Consider the following 18825-nt stretch of genomic DNA (forward strand, 5'->3'; position numbering starts at 1 on the left):
AGTGATTGTTTGGTGCTTGGAGGTCAGAGGCAGTGGCTTCCTTATGGGTTGTCCCTGGCCTTGGCCTTGCATCTCGGTCATCCCACACGTGGCGTGAGCCCTGACCGCTCCCATGTATCGTGCACAGACCTTGAATGCACTACTGGCTGTGGGGCCTGGAGCGGGAGAAGCCCAGGGCGTGCCCGTGAAGGTCCTGGACTGTGACACCATCTCCCAGGCCAAGGAAAAGATGTTGGACCAGCTTTATAAAGGAGTGCCTCTCGCCCAGCGGCCAGACCCCCGCACCCTGGACGTCGGTGAGGGCAGAGGGGAAGGGTGGTCTGGGGACCCCCAGGGCTAGGCTGGCCCTATACCAGCTCTGCGGGGTCAGCTTATCACCCAGGGGATGTGGGCTCTGGAACACCTCTATAGGGATGACCTGTCACCTGGTGAAGGGCCCCTGTTTCTGGACTTCAGAGAAGTTGGGTGAGGTTGCCCCTGATGGAGGGGCCAGTGTCCATGTAGAAGAGGGTACAGGTTCCACTGCAGGGAGGGTATCCTGAAAGCCCTGAACCAAGCCCACCTTGTCCTTGCAGAGTGGCGGTCTGGGGTGGCCGGGCATCTCATTCTTTCTGATGAGGACGTGACTTCTGAGGTCCAGGGTCTGTGGAGGCGCCTGAACACCCTGCAGCATTACAAGGTGGGAGGGGTGGGAGCTGGGGGAGGGCTGTGGTGGGGTGGGCTGGTGGAAGGGTCACCAACTGTGGTCCACAGGTCCCAGACGGAGCAACTGTGGCCCTCGTCCCCTGCCTCACCAAGCATGTCCTCCGGGAAAGCCAGGATTACGTCCCTGGAGAGAGTGAGTATTTACCCTGCCCCACCCCTGCCATCGCAGTCCTCTACCCTTGCTTTGCCCAGTCTCCAATAACGGGGGAAGGTCCTCTGGACCTCAGGGTGGGCTTGTGTCTACTTCCCTTCCACCCAGAGAAGCCCTTAATCAGGTACCCCCACTCCCAGGTTTTGGCAGGACCCCGGGGGTCTAGGGCAGGGGGCACCTGATGAGGGGTGACAAGCTGTAAGGTCTTGGTACAGGGACCCCAATGCTGGAAGATGTGGACGAGGGGGGCATCCGGCCCTGGCACCTGGTGAAGCCAAGCGAGGAGCCGGAGCCGCCCAGGCCTCGGAGGGGCAGCCTCCGGGGCGGGGAGCGGGAGCGAGCCAAGGCCATCCCTGAGATCTACCTGACCCGCCTGCTGTCCATGAAGGTGGGGCTGGGGGCAGGGACGAGACAGGTAGTGGGATTTGGGGGTGTGTGGGGCTCGCACAGGCCTGGTGTCACGAGGCATCTGAGGCTGGGCTGGGCTGAGGTCCCCTTGCTGACTGCATCTCTTGTGCTTCCCCTCCTCCGCAGGGCACCCTGCAAAAGTTTGTGGATGACCTGTTCCAGGTGATTCTCAGCACCAGCCGTCCCGTGCCACTTGCTGTGAAGTACTTCTTTGACCTGCTGGATGAGCAGGCCCAGCAGCATGGCATCTCGGACCAGGACACTGTCCATATATGGAAGACCAACAGGTGGGGGTGGTGCGGGCGGGCCTAGCATGTGCGGGGTCTTCTCTACTGTCTCCCCAGCACACTCACTGGCCACACCTGCCCCGCCCGCAGCTTGCCGCTGAGGTTCTGGATCAATATCATAAAAAACCCGCAGTTTGTGTTCGACGTGCAGACATCTGACAACATGGATGCAGTGTTCCTGGTCATTGCACAGACCTTCATGGATGCCTGCACCCTGGCTGACCACAAGCTGGGCCGGGTGAGCTGGCTGGGGTGGACCGGGAGGGTCTGGGTGGGTGGGGCAGCGTGGCTGGGGATGGAGAGTGCTGTGGTGCACAGACTCCAGGCTTTCTTGAGGATGTCGAGGAGGATATGCGAGGCCTTTGACCGCAGGCCCGGGGCCAGGCTTTGTCCCTGGGCTCCCTAGGAGGTGGCCGTGCCTCAGCCTTCAGGGATGAGCAAGGGCAGGGGGCACGTGTGCTGATTCACAGGGTTAAGTGGAGCAAAGAGTGCTGGCGGTGCGGCAGGAGGCCAGGGCTACTTGGCAAGGGCTCACCCCGACGGCAAAGGGGGTGGTCAGAGCTGAGTTAGGTGGAGCCTCCTGGCAATCGTGCAGTGGATGGACTGGAGCCTGGTGTCCAGAGAGGAAGCTGTGTTGTCCCTGGGACGAGCGGTGGCCAGGTTCAAGCTGGGACTAGAGGGTACAGGGCAGGCAGAAGCTGTGGGTTGGATATGGGGGTGAGGAAGAGGGAGGGGTTCCTTACGTGTCCTGGGCCTCTGGCGGTGGTGAGCTGAGACTTGCAGGAGGTGAGCCCATGGATTCTACAATTGCAGAGCAGCTCCAGGCTGCCTCAGAGATTTGATTCCCAAGGGCAGTGGAAGTGTCTGCCAGCCCTTGCAGTACAGGGAGCAGAAGCCAGGGGAGGGCCAGGCGAGGAGGGATGTGCTGACAGGGGAGCTGGGAAGCATGGAGGAGAGGTGGTCAGGGCTGCCTGGTGGCAGAGAGAGGGGGAGGCATGTTGTCACAGTGGTCAGGACCCAGAGAGTGCTGTGACAGATACGGGGTCACCACCACAACTGCTCAGGCACCCAGCAGGCAGGGCTGTCGTGGCTCTGCATGAGAATGGACTCTGCTTAGCCTCGAGCCCTGGGCCTGGGACCTTTTGAGAGATCTATCTCTAGATCTCCATGGGGAAACAAGATGGAAAGTTCTACTCTGTAGTGCTGTCTTTTGGAAGCCATTTTTGCTCTGCCTGCTCTCATTACTCTGCCTGCGATGAGCTGAGAACCACAGAGCCACACCAGGACCCAGGGGTCACCTCCAGGGTGTGTGCTGTATGGTAGCTGGGTTCTTCTGCCTCATCTTCACACTGCTTCCCCTTCCCAGCAGCACTGCAAATGCTTCCTGGGTAGCTCAGGAATAGTGCAAACCCAGATGCCAAGGGCCACCCATGGAGAGTTGCTGAGAAGCAGGCATCCTGCCTCAGGCCCAGTGCTCACGCCCTTGCTCACGGGGCAGTGCAGTCTTGCCTCACCCTCCCAGCAGCTGTAGCGTGAGGCGGCAGGTCCAGAGGATGGAAGTGTGCTGCCCACGGCCACTGGGACAGAGCTGGGATTGGAGCCCAGCTCGGTGGTACAGGATGTATCTGGCTGTGTTAGACTGTGGGCCCTGGTCTGAGAGAGCTGCTTCAAATCCCAGCTCAGCCACACAGGAGTGAGGTGGTCTGGGGCAATTTAATTAAATTTCGGGGTTAGTTTCCTGGTTTTTAAAATGATTACATGGGGAATGAACAGCACTTGGAGAAGCAGTATTAGGGCTCCACACGGCACTGCACCCTTCCTACCCTGCATGCCAGTTCCCTGCCAGGTCCAGGTGGAGGCACGTGGAGCTGAGAGATGACCTTGGAGTGAGATGGGGGGAAGCTCAAGGTGATGACAGCAGAGATGGGACATTGGGGGAGGGGTGACAGAAGGAATGAGGTGGGGTGACCAACCATCCAGGTTGTCTGGGACTGAGGAGGTTTCCTGCAATTCAGGACTTAGTTTTAAAACTGAAACAGTGCTGGGAAAATTGGGACAGCTGGTCACCCTAACAGGAGCTCTCATCCTTCTTTTCCTTTCACTGTTCACCTGCTGGCACCCAGGACTCTCCCATCAACAAACTTCTGTATGCTCGGGATATTCCCCGGTACAAACGGATGGTGGAAAGGTACGAGAGAAAGGGATTGCATCTGGGGGATAATGGGTGGACAGACTGGTGGGTGTTTACAGCTGAGGCCCAGGGGTGGGCCTGGTGGGGTGAAGAGGGGTTTGTTTCCCCAGCGGCTGCCGGACCCATGATCTCTGGCAGGTACTACGCAGACATCAGACAGACCATCCCGGCCAGTGATCAAGAGATGAACTCCATCCTGGCCGAGCTGTCCCGGGTATGGCCCTCCTTCTGCTTCTTGGGTTGGGCATAGGCCTTCTGCCACAAGGGTCCTGCCCCCTTCACACTGCTCCTTTGCAGGGAAGCCCTGGGGGCCTCAACACAGTGTTCCCGCTGCCTCTGTAAAAGACCCAAGGCTCCCAGTGTCTCATCAGAGAGCAGCAGGGGCCTTGTCCTGGCAGCTGCCACCTGGCCTGACGAAGCCAGGTGTTTAGATGTCTGCAGCCCCTCGGGGTCTGTGGACCATAGTTCCAAGGCAGCAAGGTGGCGGGGATTCAGCCCCAGGACTGCCTGGGTCAGCCTGTCCACGTCTTCCTACTGCTCTGCTGTCCTTGGCACAATAGACATGCCCCCACCTACTCCTAAAACAGCCTCCAAACAGTCCAGTCCAGGGAATTTATATATAAACAATGTAAATCTGAAACCATGATGATGATGACCACAACCACAATAACAATAGCAGCTATAGTTTTGGGGTGTTGCCGTGCGTGGGGGCTTTGATTACTTCTCATTTGATTCCCATGAAAGCTCTACAAGTTAGGTGACATCAACTCCATTGTCCTGAAAAGGAGGTTGAGGTTCAGAGATGTCCCCATGGAGGGGCCTGGGTGTGACTTCAGGAAAGGCTTGAATGAGGTCACAGCAGAACTATGCTGGGTCACAGCCTGTGAGCAGCACCTACTCTGCCTCGCTCTGCGATCGCCTGGGATGCCAGAGGGTCCCAGCTGGAGCCTGGAGCGGGAGAGAAGCCGAGCCCCAGGGGAGACCCCAGGCCATGGTGAAACTACAGATCCAGGGTCTCTCCACCAAGGAGGCCCTTTGGTCCTATCCCGTCCCCAGCTTAGCACGTCTAGCTTGGCATCCCCTGTCTGTGGAGGGGCTCTGCTTCCCAATGCAGGGCCCTGTTCCTTCCTCTACCTCCTAGCCCCCTTTTCCCCACTCGCCTTGCCTGGGGTCCTGGGCCTCCTCTGGTGGCTGGCAGCACCCCCTATCTCTGTAACCTCTTGTCTCTCCTCCCTAGAACTACTCTGGAGACCTGGGGGTGCGAGTGGCCCTGCACGAACTCTACAAGTATATCAACAAATACTATGACCAGGTGGGCAGAACCTGGGCATGGTCAGGATGATGTGAGGGGGTGACTGGCTCTGTGACGCAAGTGTGGGGCCTTTGGGTCTCCCCCAGGCACAGAGTGGTGGAGGGGGGCTGAGCCCTGGGCTCGGGAAGTGTTTGTTCTTCAGGTGTGCTTCCTGGTAGTGGCCCGGCTCTTACCTGCTGCTGCCCTTCCCATCCGGGCTCCTCAGCCAGGCTCCTGGGCATGGTGGTGGTGATGGATGGCTGGGGATCTACCAGGGCCTGGAGATGGTGTGCAGGATGTGCTGGGAGGGACACACAGTGGCCACCTGTGCCCCGACCTTGCGCTCGCTCTGAGCCCTACCTGAGACCACATGTGGCAGTGTGCTGTGCAGGCCATCTCTGGGGGGGGTGAGCCTGGCTGGGCTGCATGCGCTGCCAGAGAGGAGGGTCTGGGGCAGATGAGGGCACAACAGAGCCGGTAAGGGGGCTTTCTGGGGGATTCCTGGGCTGGGCCTCAGGATCAGAGCGCCCACCAGTCAACCTGGTGTTTGCGTGGCCCCAGGGATGTGGCCATTGCTGTTGAGAGATGAGGGCCCTGCCTCATGGCTCAGGCCTGGAGTGAGGACAGGCATTTGACACAGGAGTGATGCGCAAGCGTGAAGTCCAGGTGCCTTGCTCCAAGCGGTGTGGGTGCTGGTGTGGGGGAGGCAGGGCCGTGTGACACAGCTGTCCCCTTGTGGAGGCGTGGCCGGTGAGCCCCTCCTGTTCCCACCCTTCCCTCTGTGGCAGCCCCCCTTGTGGTTATGTAGTTGTCCGTGTTTGTTCAATACCTGTCTCCCCTCCAGTGAGCCCCATGAGGGCAGGGATCGTACCTGTCATCACTGCCGGGTTCCTGCTCCTTGTCCAGCACCCAGCATGTAGGAATTTAGGAACTGCTTGTTGCCTGGTGGGCGGGGGAGCCAGGATGGGTGGAGCAGGGCTTCCAGGGGGTTTGTGGCAGAGAAGACCAGCATGGTGGGTGAAGTTGGCCTCCACTCAAAACGATTTTACCGGGGAGGTGATATGCATTACCGTGAGTGCTAGGCACTGAGTAAAGTACTTCGTTCCCTACCTCACTAATCCTTAAAACCCCACACTGACTCTGCTGTCATCATTCCCTCCCTGAGGGGGGCCCTGAGGAAGTGAGTGCGGCAGCTCACAGGGTTTCTCGGGCCCCTACCCACACCTGCTGCGGTAGCTGTGGAGGCCTATTGAAGTCTGTGGCAAAGGCAGACGGCAGGCTGACGGTCTCCCCTTGCTGAGTTGGTCTCTGTATTTCAGATCATCACTGCCCTGGAGGAGGATGGCACGGCCCAGAAGATGCAGCTGGGCTATCGGCTCCAGCAGATCGCAGCGGCTGTAGAAAACAAGGTCACAGATCTGTAGGGACTTGGAGAGCCCTGGCCTGCTGTGCCTCAGCCCCGCCTGGGCAGCCCCGGAACCACGAGGGAGAGACCACCTTCTTAGATGCCTGTAGTGCCTGCCCAGCGGAGTTAGTGGAAGGTGGCTCCAAGTCTCCTGGTGGCTCTGGCCTGGGCCCTGCTGGACTCATCTCGCAGGCCTGGGGCCTTGAGGCTGATGGAGTGGTGACCCTGAGGCCAGTGACCCTGCAGGCTACTTTCTGTGTGATGTTAGTCTGAGGGAAACTGGGGACTAAGGGCTTCCAGAGAGTGGCTGGAAGGGCCTCCAGCCCCTGGGGAGACTGTACTGCTCCTGAACACTGGCCTTTATCCCAGGGGATTCAGAGAGGAAGGAGGAGAGCCCCCACTTCCTGTCCCGCCCTCCTCCTCCACCATCCCTGACCTCGTTAGCTGCCTCTGGCCATGTTGCTGCTGCCATGTTCCTAGGTCCGAGAGATGAATGCCTTTCCTAGGCCACTGCAAACTGACCTCTCAGCAGGGCTGGCTGCTTCAGGGCCACCCTGCCACTGAGGCAGCCAGGAGTGAGGGGTGTCTGCTGCAGGGGGCCCTCGGGGAGAATGGTGGCCCTACTGACCTGGCTCTTCATTAAAGGATAACACACTGTCTGGCGTCTGAGATGTGGGCTTGGCCCAGCGCTCCCTTAGCTGGAGGGTGGCAGCTGTGTCTGGCAGGCACCATGGGGAGATGGGATCTGCAGCCTCCGGGAGGTCTCATGACGCCCACAGAATGCTCCAGATCACAGGGCTGGCTGGGTTCTCCTTGACTCCTGCGCAGGGCTCGCTGGAGTCAAAGCTGCTGTGAAGGAAGTGAGAACCCCATCCAGGATGGGGCTGGGGGACCTGAAACCCAAGGTGCAGGGGTCTCTGGTTTCTTCAAGCAGGTCTGCCTTATAGGCAATTTGTTCAAATTTCTCCATTCCTGTTGCATTTGTTGTGAAAGGAACTGGGAAAGGATGGCATCACTGCTCCAGGCGGACTGGATCTTGGGGCCCTTTTCCTCGGTAGTTTCTAGACGCCCTGACCCCCTGTAGCCTGCGCTGTTCTGAGGGGCTTCTGGTTACTGGGTTGTCTTCTAAGTCAAGGTATTTTGGGCTCAGATACCCCAACTGTCTGCCTGCGTGAAGGCCACCTTGTTTGGGTTTCCTGATTTGTAGCTGGAGGTGAGCTTCGAGACTGTCTCAGCTGGATCTTGTATTGCTGGCTGGGTCTACACGGCTGGGGGTTGATGCCCCCTTGACTGAGACCACCCTTGGCCTCCATAGGAGGCCAGACTACTGAACAGAGGTGAGTCCATGGCCCTCCTCCAGCCTTCAGGTCCTCACAAGGTTCTCCCCCATGGCTCTCTGCTTATAGCCCAGAGACCCCCTAGCCTTCCTTCCCCTCTGACACAGAGGCCCCACCTCCCAACTTAGGGGTCTTCATTGGGGGTTTGAAGAGACACAGGCTGCTATGAGTCCAGGAAGACTCCTCTTCCCTCCCTCTTATGGCCCTAAATAATGCCTTCTCAAGGTCCTCGTCCCTAAGATGGCAGGAGCCACATTGGTGTGTCCATGCCCACTGTAGTCACCACTGCTATTCTCTGCTCTAATGTCCTTCCCTCCTCATTTCTGCCTGATGTCCAGACCACAGTCAGAGGCAGGTCAGCCAGCAGTCAGGCACTGTCATTCCGGTGTGTGAGCTTTAGTACTTCAAATGCATGCTCCTGCCAGGTCTTTGTAGTGGCTCAGAATGGGTCTGACTCCTTCATCTGGCCAAACCATGGAGTTGATCCCCCATTGTGACAGTCTCAGGGAGCAGGGCTAATGGGGAATTCATTTTGGGGTGGACGTCAAGCAGGCCCAGAGGGAGGGAGGGAGCCTGGTTGGCACCACAGGGGCCGTGACAGACTCATGCCTCTGTTCAGGGCCCAGGCCCCTACAGGTCCTAGGAGGCCTATAACAGGGTAGGTGAGGGCTCTGGGGAGAGGAAAACCATGTACCTGCACACCTGGCAGCTGTGAGTATTGAACATGTTCCGAGTCATTCACTTTCATGTCTCAGCCCTCAACAGAATGCTGTTCTAATAAAAGATACAAAGAACACAAACCTGTGCGGTAAGACAGGAACTTCTAAGTCTTCATTCAAACACCACAGCTGCGAGTGGAGATTCTAAACCTGACATAACTTAAGGATTCTAATTGGGTCTTGGCCACAATTTCAGTGTAGGACATTTGTCATTCAGGTTGATCAATCTCTTTATTCTGATCAAGACTGCAAAAAGTGCCCTCACCTACTACATTACCCATAAACTTGTTAGTATGCAAAGGACCTTCGTTTCTCATCACTGGGGACACCTTAAGGAGATTAGGGAGTGACTTGCTTCATTAAGTGAACTTTCACCAACTTAAATATCGGAGTAATTGTCCAGTTAGAGGACCAGGAGCTCCGTATCTTTTTTTTTTAGTGAAGTATAGTTGACTTACAGTGTTTCAGGATGTACAGCAAAGTGATTGATATATATATTTTTTTCAGATTCTTTCCATTATAGGTTATTGCAAGATACTAAATATAGTTGCCTGCGCTATACCGTAAGTCCTTTTAGTTTATTTTATATGTAGTAGTATGCATCTGTTAATCCCCAATTCCTAATTTATCCCTCCCTCCTTTCCTCTTTGGTAACCGTAAGTTTGTTTTCTATGTCTAGAGTCTATTTCAGTTTTGTAAATAAGTTCATTTGTATCACTTTTTTAGATTCCACATATAAGCGATGTATGATATTTGTCTTTGTCTGACTCCTCTCACCATGATAATCTCTGGGTCCATCCATGTTGCTGCAAATGGCATTATTTTATTCTTTTTCATGGCTGAGTAATATTCCATTGTATACGTATACCACATGTTCTTTATCTATTCATCTGTTCATGGATATTTCTTGGTTATTGTAAATAGTGCTGCTGTGAACACTGGGGTGGGTGTATCTTTTTGAATTAGAGTTTTCATCTTTTCTGGATGTATGCCTAGGAGTGGGATTGCTGGAAAATATGGTAACTCTATTTTACTTTTTTAAGGAACCTCCATACCATTCCCCATAGTGGCTGCACCAGTTTACATTTCCACTAAGAGTACGGGAGGGTTCTCTTTTCCTCACACCCCCTCTAGCATTTATTATTTGTAGACTTTTTAAGAAGATTTATTATTTATTTATTTATTTATTTTTGGCTCTGTTGGGTCTTAGTTGCGGCACACGGGATCTTCACTGAGGCATGCAGGATCATGTGGTGCGTGAGCTTTTCTCTAGTTGTGGCGTGCAGGTTTTCTCTAGTTGTGGCGTGCAGGCTCCAGGGTGTGTGGGCTCTGTAATTGTGGTGCGTGGGTTCCAGAGCATGTGGGTTCTGTAGTTTGCTGCACGCAGGCTCTAGTTGAGGTGCACAAGCTTAGTAGTTGTGGCGCGAGGGCTTAGTTGCCCCGAGGCATGTGGGATCCTAGTTCCCTGACCAGGGGTTGAACCTGCGTCTCCTGCATTGTAAGGCAGATTCTTTAGCACTGGACCACAAGGGAAGTCCCTATTCGTAGAATTTTTGGCGATGGTCATTCTGACGAGTATGAGGTGATACATCAATTGTGGATTTGATTTGTATTTCTCTAATAATTAGTGATGTTGGCCATCTTTTCATGTGCCTGTTGGTAATCAGGATGCCTTCCTTGGAGAAATGTTACTTAAGTCTTCTGCATATTTTTTAATTGGGTTGTTTGTTTTTTTGACGTTGAGCTATATGAGTTCTTTGTATATTCTGGGAATTAATCCCTCAAATTTCCATCATATGCAAATATTTTCTCCAAAACCATATGGTGTCTTGTTTCGTTTATGGATGTTTTGCTGTACAAAAGCGTTTAACCTTACTTATTTTTTTAATTTCAAAATGTTATCGGAGTATAGTTGATATACAATGTTGTGCTAGTTTCAGGTGTACAACAAATGATTCATTATACATATTTGTATATCCATTATTTTTCAGATTCTTTTCTCTTATAGATTAGGACAGATTATCAAGTAGAATTCCCTGTGCTATGCAGTGGGTCCTTCTTGATTATCGTGTGTGTGTGTGTGTGTGTGTGTGTGTGTGTGTGTGTGTGTGTGTGTGTGTGTGTGTGTGTGTGTGTGTGTGTGTTAGGGTTTATGTTTTAATCACAACCTCCTAACTTATCGCTCCCCCCACCCAAACTTTCCCCCTTTGGTCATGATAAGTTAGTTTTCTAAGTCTGGGAGTCTGTTTCTGTTTGGTTAATTAGTTCATTGGTATCATGTTTTAGATTGCACCTATAAGTGATAGCATATAATATTCGTCTTTCTCTGTGTGACCTACTTGACTTAGTGGGATCCTCTCCAGGTCCATCCATGTTGCTGCAAATGGCATAATTTCATTCTTTCTTAGGGTTGAGAAATATTCCATTGTATATATGTAGCACATCTTGTGTAGCCATACCTATGTCGATGGACATTTTGGGTGCTCCCATGCTTTGGGTATTGTAAATAGTGCTGCAATGAACGTTGGGGTGCAGATGTCTTTTCGAAGGATGGTTTTCTCCCGGCAGACACCCAGGGGTGGGATTGCCGGATCTCATGATTGCTCTATTTTTAGTGTTTTATAAAACCTCCATAGTGTTCTCCATAGTGGCTGGTAGCCATTTCCATTCCCAGCAGCAGCGGAGGAGGGATGTCTTTTCTCCACGCCCTCTCCAGCATTTATTGTTTGTAGACTTTGTGGTGATTGGTGCTCGATGATACCTCGTTGTCGGTTTGATTTGCATTTCTCTAACAATTAGAGATGCTGAGGATCATTTCATGTGGTTTTTTTTTAATGTGAATAAAATTTTACCTCTTGAAACTGGCTTCTGAAAGTCGGCCCTGTTTTGAATTCTTTTTCTATTACTTATCGCACGATATCTCTCGAAGGCAGGGGTCATTTAGAGCCCCACAGGCCTTGTGAATATTAAGTTCCCTTAAGTACTGGTTTTAAGGTTGTTGTTACGGAAAACGGCCACAAGGCGGCAGCATTTCTTCATGCCCGAGTCTGGTAACTCGGGCAACCTGAGCCTAGCAAAAGTCATGTTCCTGGGTTGTAAATCAGAGTGCAAAGTGCCAGAGGAAACACACGAGGGCTTGTGCCTCTTTACTTCTTCCCCCTTACCCTTCACCCTCCCAGTCAAATCCCAACCCCTGCAAAAGTGCTGTGCTGAGGGTGATGTCCTAGGTAGTTGGAGAGACTCTAAGGAAGGAGGCTGGAAGTGGAAACCCCACCACCAGGAGATGGGGAGACAGGGAGACTTTCAAAGCTCTTTCAGTCCAGAGTGTCCATCTTTTTTGGGGGTGCCATAGGCTTGGTGTAGCTGGAGGAGGGTCCACCTGGATCTGGAGACTGTGGTCCTACCCAGAGGGGACCAGGCACTCCAGGTACAAGGGGGGCTCACTTGCTGGCACCTTGCTGCTAGCTCCCTCAGCCCCACGACAGTCCAGCCTTGGGACCCAGGCCTGCTCAGGTTCCAGGGATGTGACACCAGCCCAGGCAGCTGAGGCCTGAGGGGACTAGAGTAGGCACTTGTTTTCATTTTTCTCTTCTAATGTAATTTGTATCTTCTATTGAAGTATAGTTGGTTTACAATGCTGTGTTTGTTTGAGGTGTACAGCAACCTGATTCAGTTATACATGTTTCTATTCCTTTTTGGATTCTGTTCCCATTCCAGGTTATTAGAGAGTGTTGAGGAGAGTTCTCTTTGCTGTCTAGTAGGTCCTTGTTGATTATCCCACATATTAGGGTGTATGTTTTAATCCAAACCTCCTAATTTATCTCTCCCCCACCCCAACTTTGCCTTTGGTCACGCTAAGTTAGTTTTCTACGTCTGGGAGTCTGTTTGGTTAATTAGTTCATTGGTATCAAGTTTTAGTTTGCACCTATAAGTGATATATGATATTTGTCTTTCTCTGTGTGACTTAGTGGGATCATCTCTAGGTCCATCCATGTTGCTGCAAATGGCGTGATTTCATTCTTTCTTGGGGTTGAGAAATATTCCATTTTATATATGTAGCATATCTTGTGTAGCCATACCTATGTCGATGGACATTTTGGGTGCTTCCATGCTTCGGGTATTTTAAATAGTGCTGCAATGAATGTTGGGTGTGGGTGTCTTTTTCTTCTTTTTAAAGGGTTAATTTTCTGTCTCTCTTTTTTTATGTTATTTATTTATTTTTAGCTGCATTGGGGCTTCATTGCAGTGCGTGGGCTTCTCACTGCGGTGCCTTCTCTTGTTGCAGAGCACGGGCTCTGGGTGCTTGTGGCTTGCAGGCTCTAGAGTGCAGGCTCAGTAGTTGTGGTGCATGGGCTTAGGTGCTCTGCAGCATGTAGGATCTACCCGGACCAGGGATCGAACCCGTGTGCCCTGTATTGTCAGGCGGATTCTTAACCACTGCGCCACCAGGGAAGTCTGCAGGTGTCTTTTCGAAGGATGGTTTTCTCCCGGCATACACCCAGGAGTGGGACTGCCAGATCTTATAATCGCTCTATTTTTAGTGTTTTATAAAACCTCCATAGTGTCCTCCATAGTGGCTGGTAGCCATTTCCATTCCCAGCAGCAGCAGAGGAGGGTTTTCTTTTCTCCACGCCCTCTCCGGCATTTACTGTCTGTAGACTTTATGATGACTAGTGCCGGATCATACCTTGTTGTCGTTTTGGTGTGCATTTTTCTAAGAATTAGGGATGCTGAAGATCTTTTCGTGTCCTTTTTTTTTTTTTTAACATGGTGGTGTAAAATTTACCTCTTGTAGTTGGCTTCAGGAAGGCAGATACCATTTACCGCCTCACCTCCTTCTCCTCCACGCTTACCATTTCCCTATGAGTGTACCTGTGCTCAGGCTCGTGCATGGGGTCTGGGCCCCTGTGCTTTCCTGTCTCCATTACTGGAGCAGTTTCCTGGGTTTTGGGTGGCCCAGTACGGGTCCTTCTGTGCTTCTTGCTTCTTCCACCATCTCCGTGTACTTCATTCAGTCCTGTGGTTTCCAATCTACTCCTCACCCCTTCAGTAGCTTCATGCATTTCTCCTTTATTTCTGTCAAGTTTTGGTTCACATATTCGAAGCGAGTTATAAATATTTACAATTTGTATATCTTTGTGTTTTGATCATTTTATCATTTTGAACATTTTATCTCTAGTAATACTTACTCCCTTAAAGTCTATTTGAATACCTTTCAACATCTATTGTGTAAATTATCAAGTGATAATTTCCTTTAAGGAGTTACTAAGGTACAGTTAAAAGCTGAGCTTCTGAGTGAATGGTTTTGTCCTTCTATCAGTAAGTCACACATTTTCTACAGTTTCTTTTCTTTTTAGAAGTCATTGTAACTCCGGAAACATATTCGTTTCCATATTAACAGATTTTACTACTTTTAAAACTATGGTTTTTATTTTATTTTTTTAACTAACATCTTTATTGGAGTATAATTGCTTTATACTGGTGTGTTAATTTCTGCTGTATAACAAAGTGAATCAGCTATACATATACATACATCCCCATATCTCCTCCCTCTTGCGTCTCCCTCCCACCCTCCCTATATCACCCCTCTAGGTGGTCACAAAGCATGAGCTGCTCCCTGTGCTATGCGGCTGCTTCCCACTAGCTATCTATTTTACATTTAGTAGTGTATATATGTCCATGCCACTCTCTCACTTTGTCCCGGCTTACCCTTCCCCCTCCCATGTCTTCAAGTCCATTCTGTATGTCTGCATCTTTATTCCTTTATTCCTGTCCTGCCCCGAGGTTCTTCAGAACTTTTTTTTTTTTTTTAGATTCCATATGTATGTGTTAACATATGGTATTTGTTTTCTCTTTCTGACTTACTTCACTCTGTATGACAGTCTCTAGGTCCATCCACCTTGCTACAAATAACTCAATTTCATAAAATTATGGTTTTAAAATATTTCATTTTATTCTACTTATCAAGTTTATGTCAGTTAATCTGAGGTACATTTTACAACATCAAGAAAGAAAAATGTTAATTCTCCTGAAAGCAATATTCTGGTAAGAGTATTATATAAATTTATTTGAATGAGTTTTTAACCTCTATTGTTTCTTTTAATTAATGATACAATATCATTAAAGTGAACCCTCCTACCCTGTTGGTGGGAATGTAATTGGTAATGGCCACAATAGAGAACAGTATGGAGGTTCCTTAAAATGTAAAATTAGGGGCTTCCCTGGTGGCGCAGTGGTTGAGAGTCCGCCTGCCGATGTAGGGGACATGGGTTCGTGCCCCGGTCCGGGAAGATCCCACATGCCGTGGAGAGGCTAGGCCCGTGAGCCATGGCCGCTGAGCCTGCACGTCCGGAGCCTGTGCTCCACAACGGGAGAGGCTGCAACAGTGAGAGGCCCGGGTAACGCAAAAAAAAAAAAAAAGTAAAATTAGAACTACCATATGATCTAGCAATCCCACTCCTGGTCATATGTTCAGAAAAGAGGAAAACTCTAATTGGAAAAGATACATGCACCCCAACATTCATGGCAGCACTGTTTACAATAGTGCAGACATGGAAGCGACCTAAATACCTAAATGTTTATCAACAGATGAATGGATATAGAAGATGACATATCTCTCTCTCTCTCTCTCTCTCACACACACACACACACACACACACACACACACAATGGAATATTACTCAGCCATAAAAAAGAATGAAATCATGCCATTTGTAGCAATATGGATGGACCTGGAGATGATCACACTAAGTCAAGTAAGTCAGAGAAAGACAAATATCCTAGGATATCACTTATATGTGGAATTGAAAACAGTGATACAAATGAACTCTTTAACAAAACAGACGTAGATTCACAGACATCAAAAACAAACTTATGGTTACCAAAGGGGAAAGGGGAAGGCGTATAAATTAGGAGTTTGGGATTTAAATATATACACTACTATATATATAAAAAAGAACAAGGGCCTACTGTATAGCACAGGAAACCATATTCAGTATCTTCTAATAAATGGAAAAGAGTCAGAAAAAGTGTGTGTTTATATATGTATACACATATTTATACATATATATATATATATATACACACATATATAACTGAATCACTTTGCTGTACACCTGAAACTAACAGAACATTGTAAATCAACTATAGTTTAAAAACTACAGTATCGGGACTTCCCTGGTGGTGCAGTGGTTAAGAATCCGCCTGCCAATGCAGGGGACATGGGTTCGAGCCCTGGTCTGGGAAGATCCCACATGCCACGGAACAACTAAGCCTGCATGCCACAACTACTGAGCCTACACCATAGAGCCTGTGAGCCACAACTACTGAAGCCAGAGCACCTAGAGCCCATGCTAGGCAACAAGAGAAGCCACTGCAATGAGAAGCCCGCGCACCACCATGAAGAGCAGCCCCTGCTTGCCGCAACTAGAGAAAGATTGCGTGCAGCAACGAAGACCCAACGCAGCCAAAAATAAAATATAAAATAAATAAATTTATTAAAAAAGAATAAGTCGACAAACTTATGGATTGCCCACTCTAATATTACCTTGTTTACATTTTTCTGTCATTATCCACATACACGAATATTCTCCTTGTGCAATTTTCTTACTGTAGTTGATTTACAATGTTGTGTTAATTTCTGCTGTACAGCAAAGTGATTTAGTTATACCTATATGTATACCATAAATGAATATTCCCTTAAATAATTGTGGTAGATATTTAAATGCCATTCTAGAATCTATTTCATTTTCCTTTAAATAGTTCATATATTTGCAGAAGTTAATCATTTTTTAAAATTTTATATTGTATTTCATCAAGTTGACTTGTAACGTATTATTTCAACAGAATAGACTTACATCCTGAGTTTATATCACAGAGTTTTCATTCACACAACATGCACATCTGGAAAAGGTGGTGTCCCCAAAATGTAATTAGCTTCTATATTTCACAATAGGCTTTTTGGCAGGCTAATTCACCATAGGCTAATTTGACACAATGTTAGAGACCTTACCATGATCTGGTAAGATCCACTTTGGGTGACATGATAATCACATCCCACTGTGGGATGAGGTCGCCCTCCTGTCCCCTGGACCATGTGATCACTCTCCATAGCATTCTCAGCTTCAGGGACACCAGCCAGCCAAGTCTCTCTTTTCAGGCCTGAGCGGGAGATGTGGGGATACACTTCTGGGGAAGCCCCTTCTCTCATTTCTCTTTCAAAACCTTTGAAAATGTTCTTTTCATTCTCCTTCCATTTGAGTATTCTCTGTCATCTTTCTCACGTATTATCTTACTTTCTATTTTTCTTATTGTTCTCCTTGTTTAACCCATGTCAATTTTTATTCTCTCACTACCTTAAACATTCTTCTCTTTTCCTACTAAGATCATTGCATTCTTTGTATTTCTTTTCCTGTTTTCTAAAACCATCCTACTCTTGCAACTTTGTAAATTGTTCCACCTTTGCTCTCTGACCTCTATTTATTCTAATTGTCTTAGATACTTTCTGAGGGGTTATATAGCAATTTGGTCAACGTTGCTGTCGTCAGAATCCCCAGGTTCAACCAGCTCTGCCTCCACCCACGTGCCTGACCATGGTGGGGGCTTTTGCCTCTCCTCCCAAAGACCGGCCTCTAGAGGCCGAAATCACCCAATGCATGTCAACTGCCTGAGCAGCACCAGCCAACAGCAAAGGTGGAGAGGTCGCTATATTGTCTTTGCTTGACATTGATTCCTTATTGCTCAGCTCCTGGTCCTGTCCCCCCTCCTCTGTCCTTCTTCTGAGCCTGCCCCTCTCTCCGCCCGTATTCTTACCATCCATTGCTTTCTTTCCTTAGGTTGTCCTAGGCTCTGTACTCACTTTGCTCTGTTCCCATTTCCAGCTTTTCCTATGCTTGGAAATTATGGAGGTTCAGTTTAATGCGCCTGTTCTCACTTCTTGTCTCATACGTTAATGTCATCAGGTCTACTTAATGCATCAGCAGGGCCAGCTGCTGCACATCCCTCTCTTTTCCTTAAAAATCTCTTTTCCTTGCCCTGTTTTCCATCCACGTGTGCCTGCTTATCAGTAAACTGGCTGAATTTCCTTACAAAGGCCTCCTCCTGTCTTGTCTTTTTGCCTCCGTGACTACACACCCATTTCCTCTCACATTCCTTTTCTGATGCTGTTCTATTATTTTTGTCTCCTCTGGCTTCTATTTTCTATCACAAAATTCCTTCCCCCACCTCTATTTCTTTGAATCAACTCTTCCTTCTTATCATTTACTCCTGCATTGCTTTTAATCTTAGCTACAGCCACCTCACTTTGTGTCTCATTTCATTTTAACTGTGAAAAAAATCTCTTCTTGTTGTATTTCCTTTTTTACTCCCTCCTCACACATTTCCATCAAATTCACTTCTTCAGCTCTCTCTCCACTCCTGACATGCCCTCTTCTACACTTTCCCCTCTTTGGTGCTCTTTTTCTAATATCTGACTTCACACTCTCACCCTCACTGTGACTCTTCTGCACTGTGCTGGTTCCAGTTATCCTTCCATGATTTCACTTACTGATATAGTAAGAATTTATTGGATCAAGATAGCAGAATAGAAGGACACGGGGCTTACCTCTTCCCACAAAGACATCAAAAATACATCTACATGTGGATCAGTTCTCACAGAATACCTACAGAACACTGGCAGAAGTCTCATACAATCAAAGCTGCAAGAAAGACCACCATGTAACCGGTAGGACAAAAGGAAAAAAGAAAAAGAATTGGGGATGGGACCTGTGCCCCTGGGAGGGAGCTGTGAAGGGGGGAATATTCCCTCTTCACCAGCTGGGAGATCAGCCCAGACAGACAGGGAGCCTCAGAGGCTCAGAGGAGAGTGCAGCAGCTGGATTCCTGCAGGCAGGACAGAGAGACTAACCCACAGGTCCTGGCCCCCTCGCTGCACTCCCCAGCCTGAGACGCATGTCTGCTGGAGCGCACGGGCTGGGTGCTGAAACTCAGGCTTCAAGGGACAGACCCAGTGTGAGGACTAGGTCTGGCTGCGTGGAGACAGCCTGAAGGGCCTGGAGAATGGTCTGGGTCACAGCTAGGGGTGTGCGCACAACAGAGCCTGGGTCCGCCATAGGAGCCACATTGTCAAAAGCATGCATGAAGGGAGGGGCGGGGCCCACCACAGCAGACTCATTCTGTTCACAGTGGGCACAGCTCTGCCTCTTTGAGCTCTGGGAGCACGCAAGGTGGGTTGTCCACACGTGGAGACGGGGCAGCAATCTGAGCCTATTCCCAGTGGATGCTTCTGGGGATTTACCCTGGCAGCTTTGTCAGCATAGTGCCGAAGGGACGTC

The 18825-nt window shown here is 49.7% G+C and overlaps 1 protein-coding gene and 1 long non-coding RNA gene across 13 annotated transcripts in view; one reads left to right on the plus strand and one right to left on the minus strand.

Annotated features, from left to right (window-relative positions):
• The window catches only part of PLXNB1 (plexin B1), a 29290-nt gene extending 22195 nt beyond the window's left edge, over nt 1-7095 (plus strand). For 6 of the 9 annotated variants that reach the window (XM_081245251.1, XM_081245253.1, XM_081245256.1 and 3 more), the window contains 10 exons: nt 128-296; nt 576-679; nt 754-838; nt 1060-1244; nt 1391-1551; nt 1642-1789; nt 3675-3739; nt 3881-3956; nt 4980-5054; nt 6353-7095. In XM_081245251.1, the coding sequence (XP_081101377.1) occupies nt 128-296; nt 576-679; nt 754-838; nt 1060-1244; nt 1391-1551; nt 1642-1789; nt 3675-3739; nt 3881-3956; nt 4980-5054; nt 6353-6457 (1173 nt within the window). In that variant the 3' untranslated portion in view covers nt 6458-7095. Of the gene's footprint in view, nt 1-127; nt 297-575; nt 680-753; nt 839-1059; nt 1245-1390; nt 1552-1641; nt 1790-3674; nt 3740-3852; nt 3957-4979; nt 5055-6352 lie in introns of all 9 variants that reach the window. The other 3 variants (XM_081245252.1, XM_081245255.1, XR_014016780.1) reach the window with 2 other exon arrangements.
• The window catches only part of LOC308623207, an 87692-nt gene continuing 70662 nt past the window's right edge, over nt 1796-18825 (minus strand). For 2 of the 4 annotated variants that reach the window (XR_014016782.1, XR_014016783.1), the window contains exons 3-4: nt 5228-6428; nt 1796-2488 (exon numbers count right to left, since the gene is read on the minus strand). This is a non-coding gene — a long non-coding RNA (uncharacterized lncRNA). Of the gene's footprint in view, nt 2489-3965; nt 4520-5227; nt 6429-18825 lie in introns of those variants that run through there. The other 2 variants (XR_014016781.1, XR_014016784.1) reach the window with 2 other exon arrangements.

This window comes from Mesoplodon bidens (genome assembly GCF_964165515.1).
Source record: "Mesoplodon bidens genome assembly, chromosome: 10".
NCBI lineage: Eukaryota > Metazoa > Chordata > Mammalia > Artiodactyla > Ziphiidae > Mesoplodon > Mesoplodon bidens.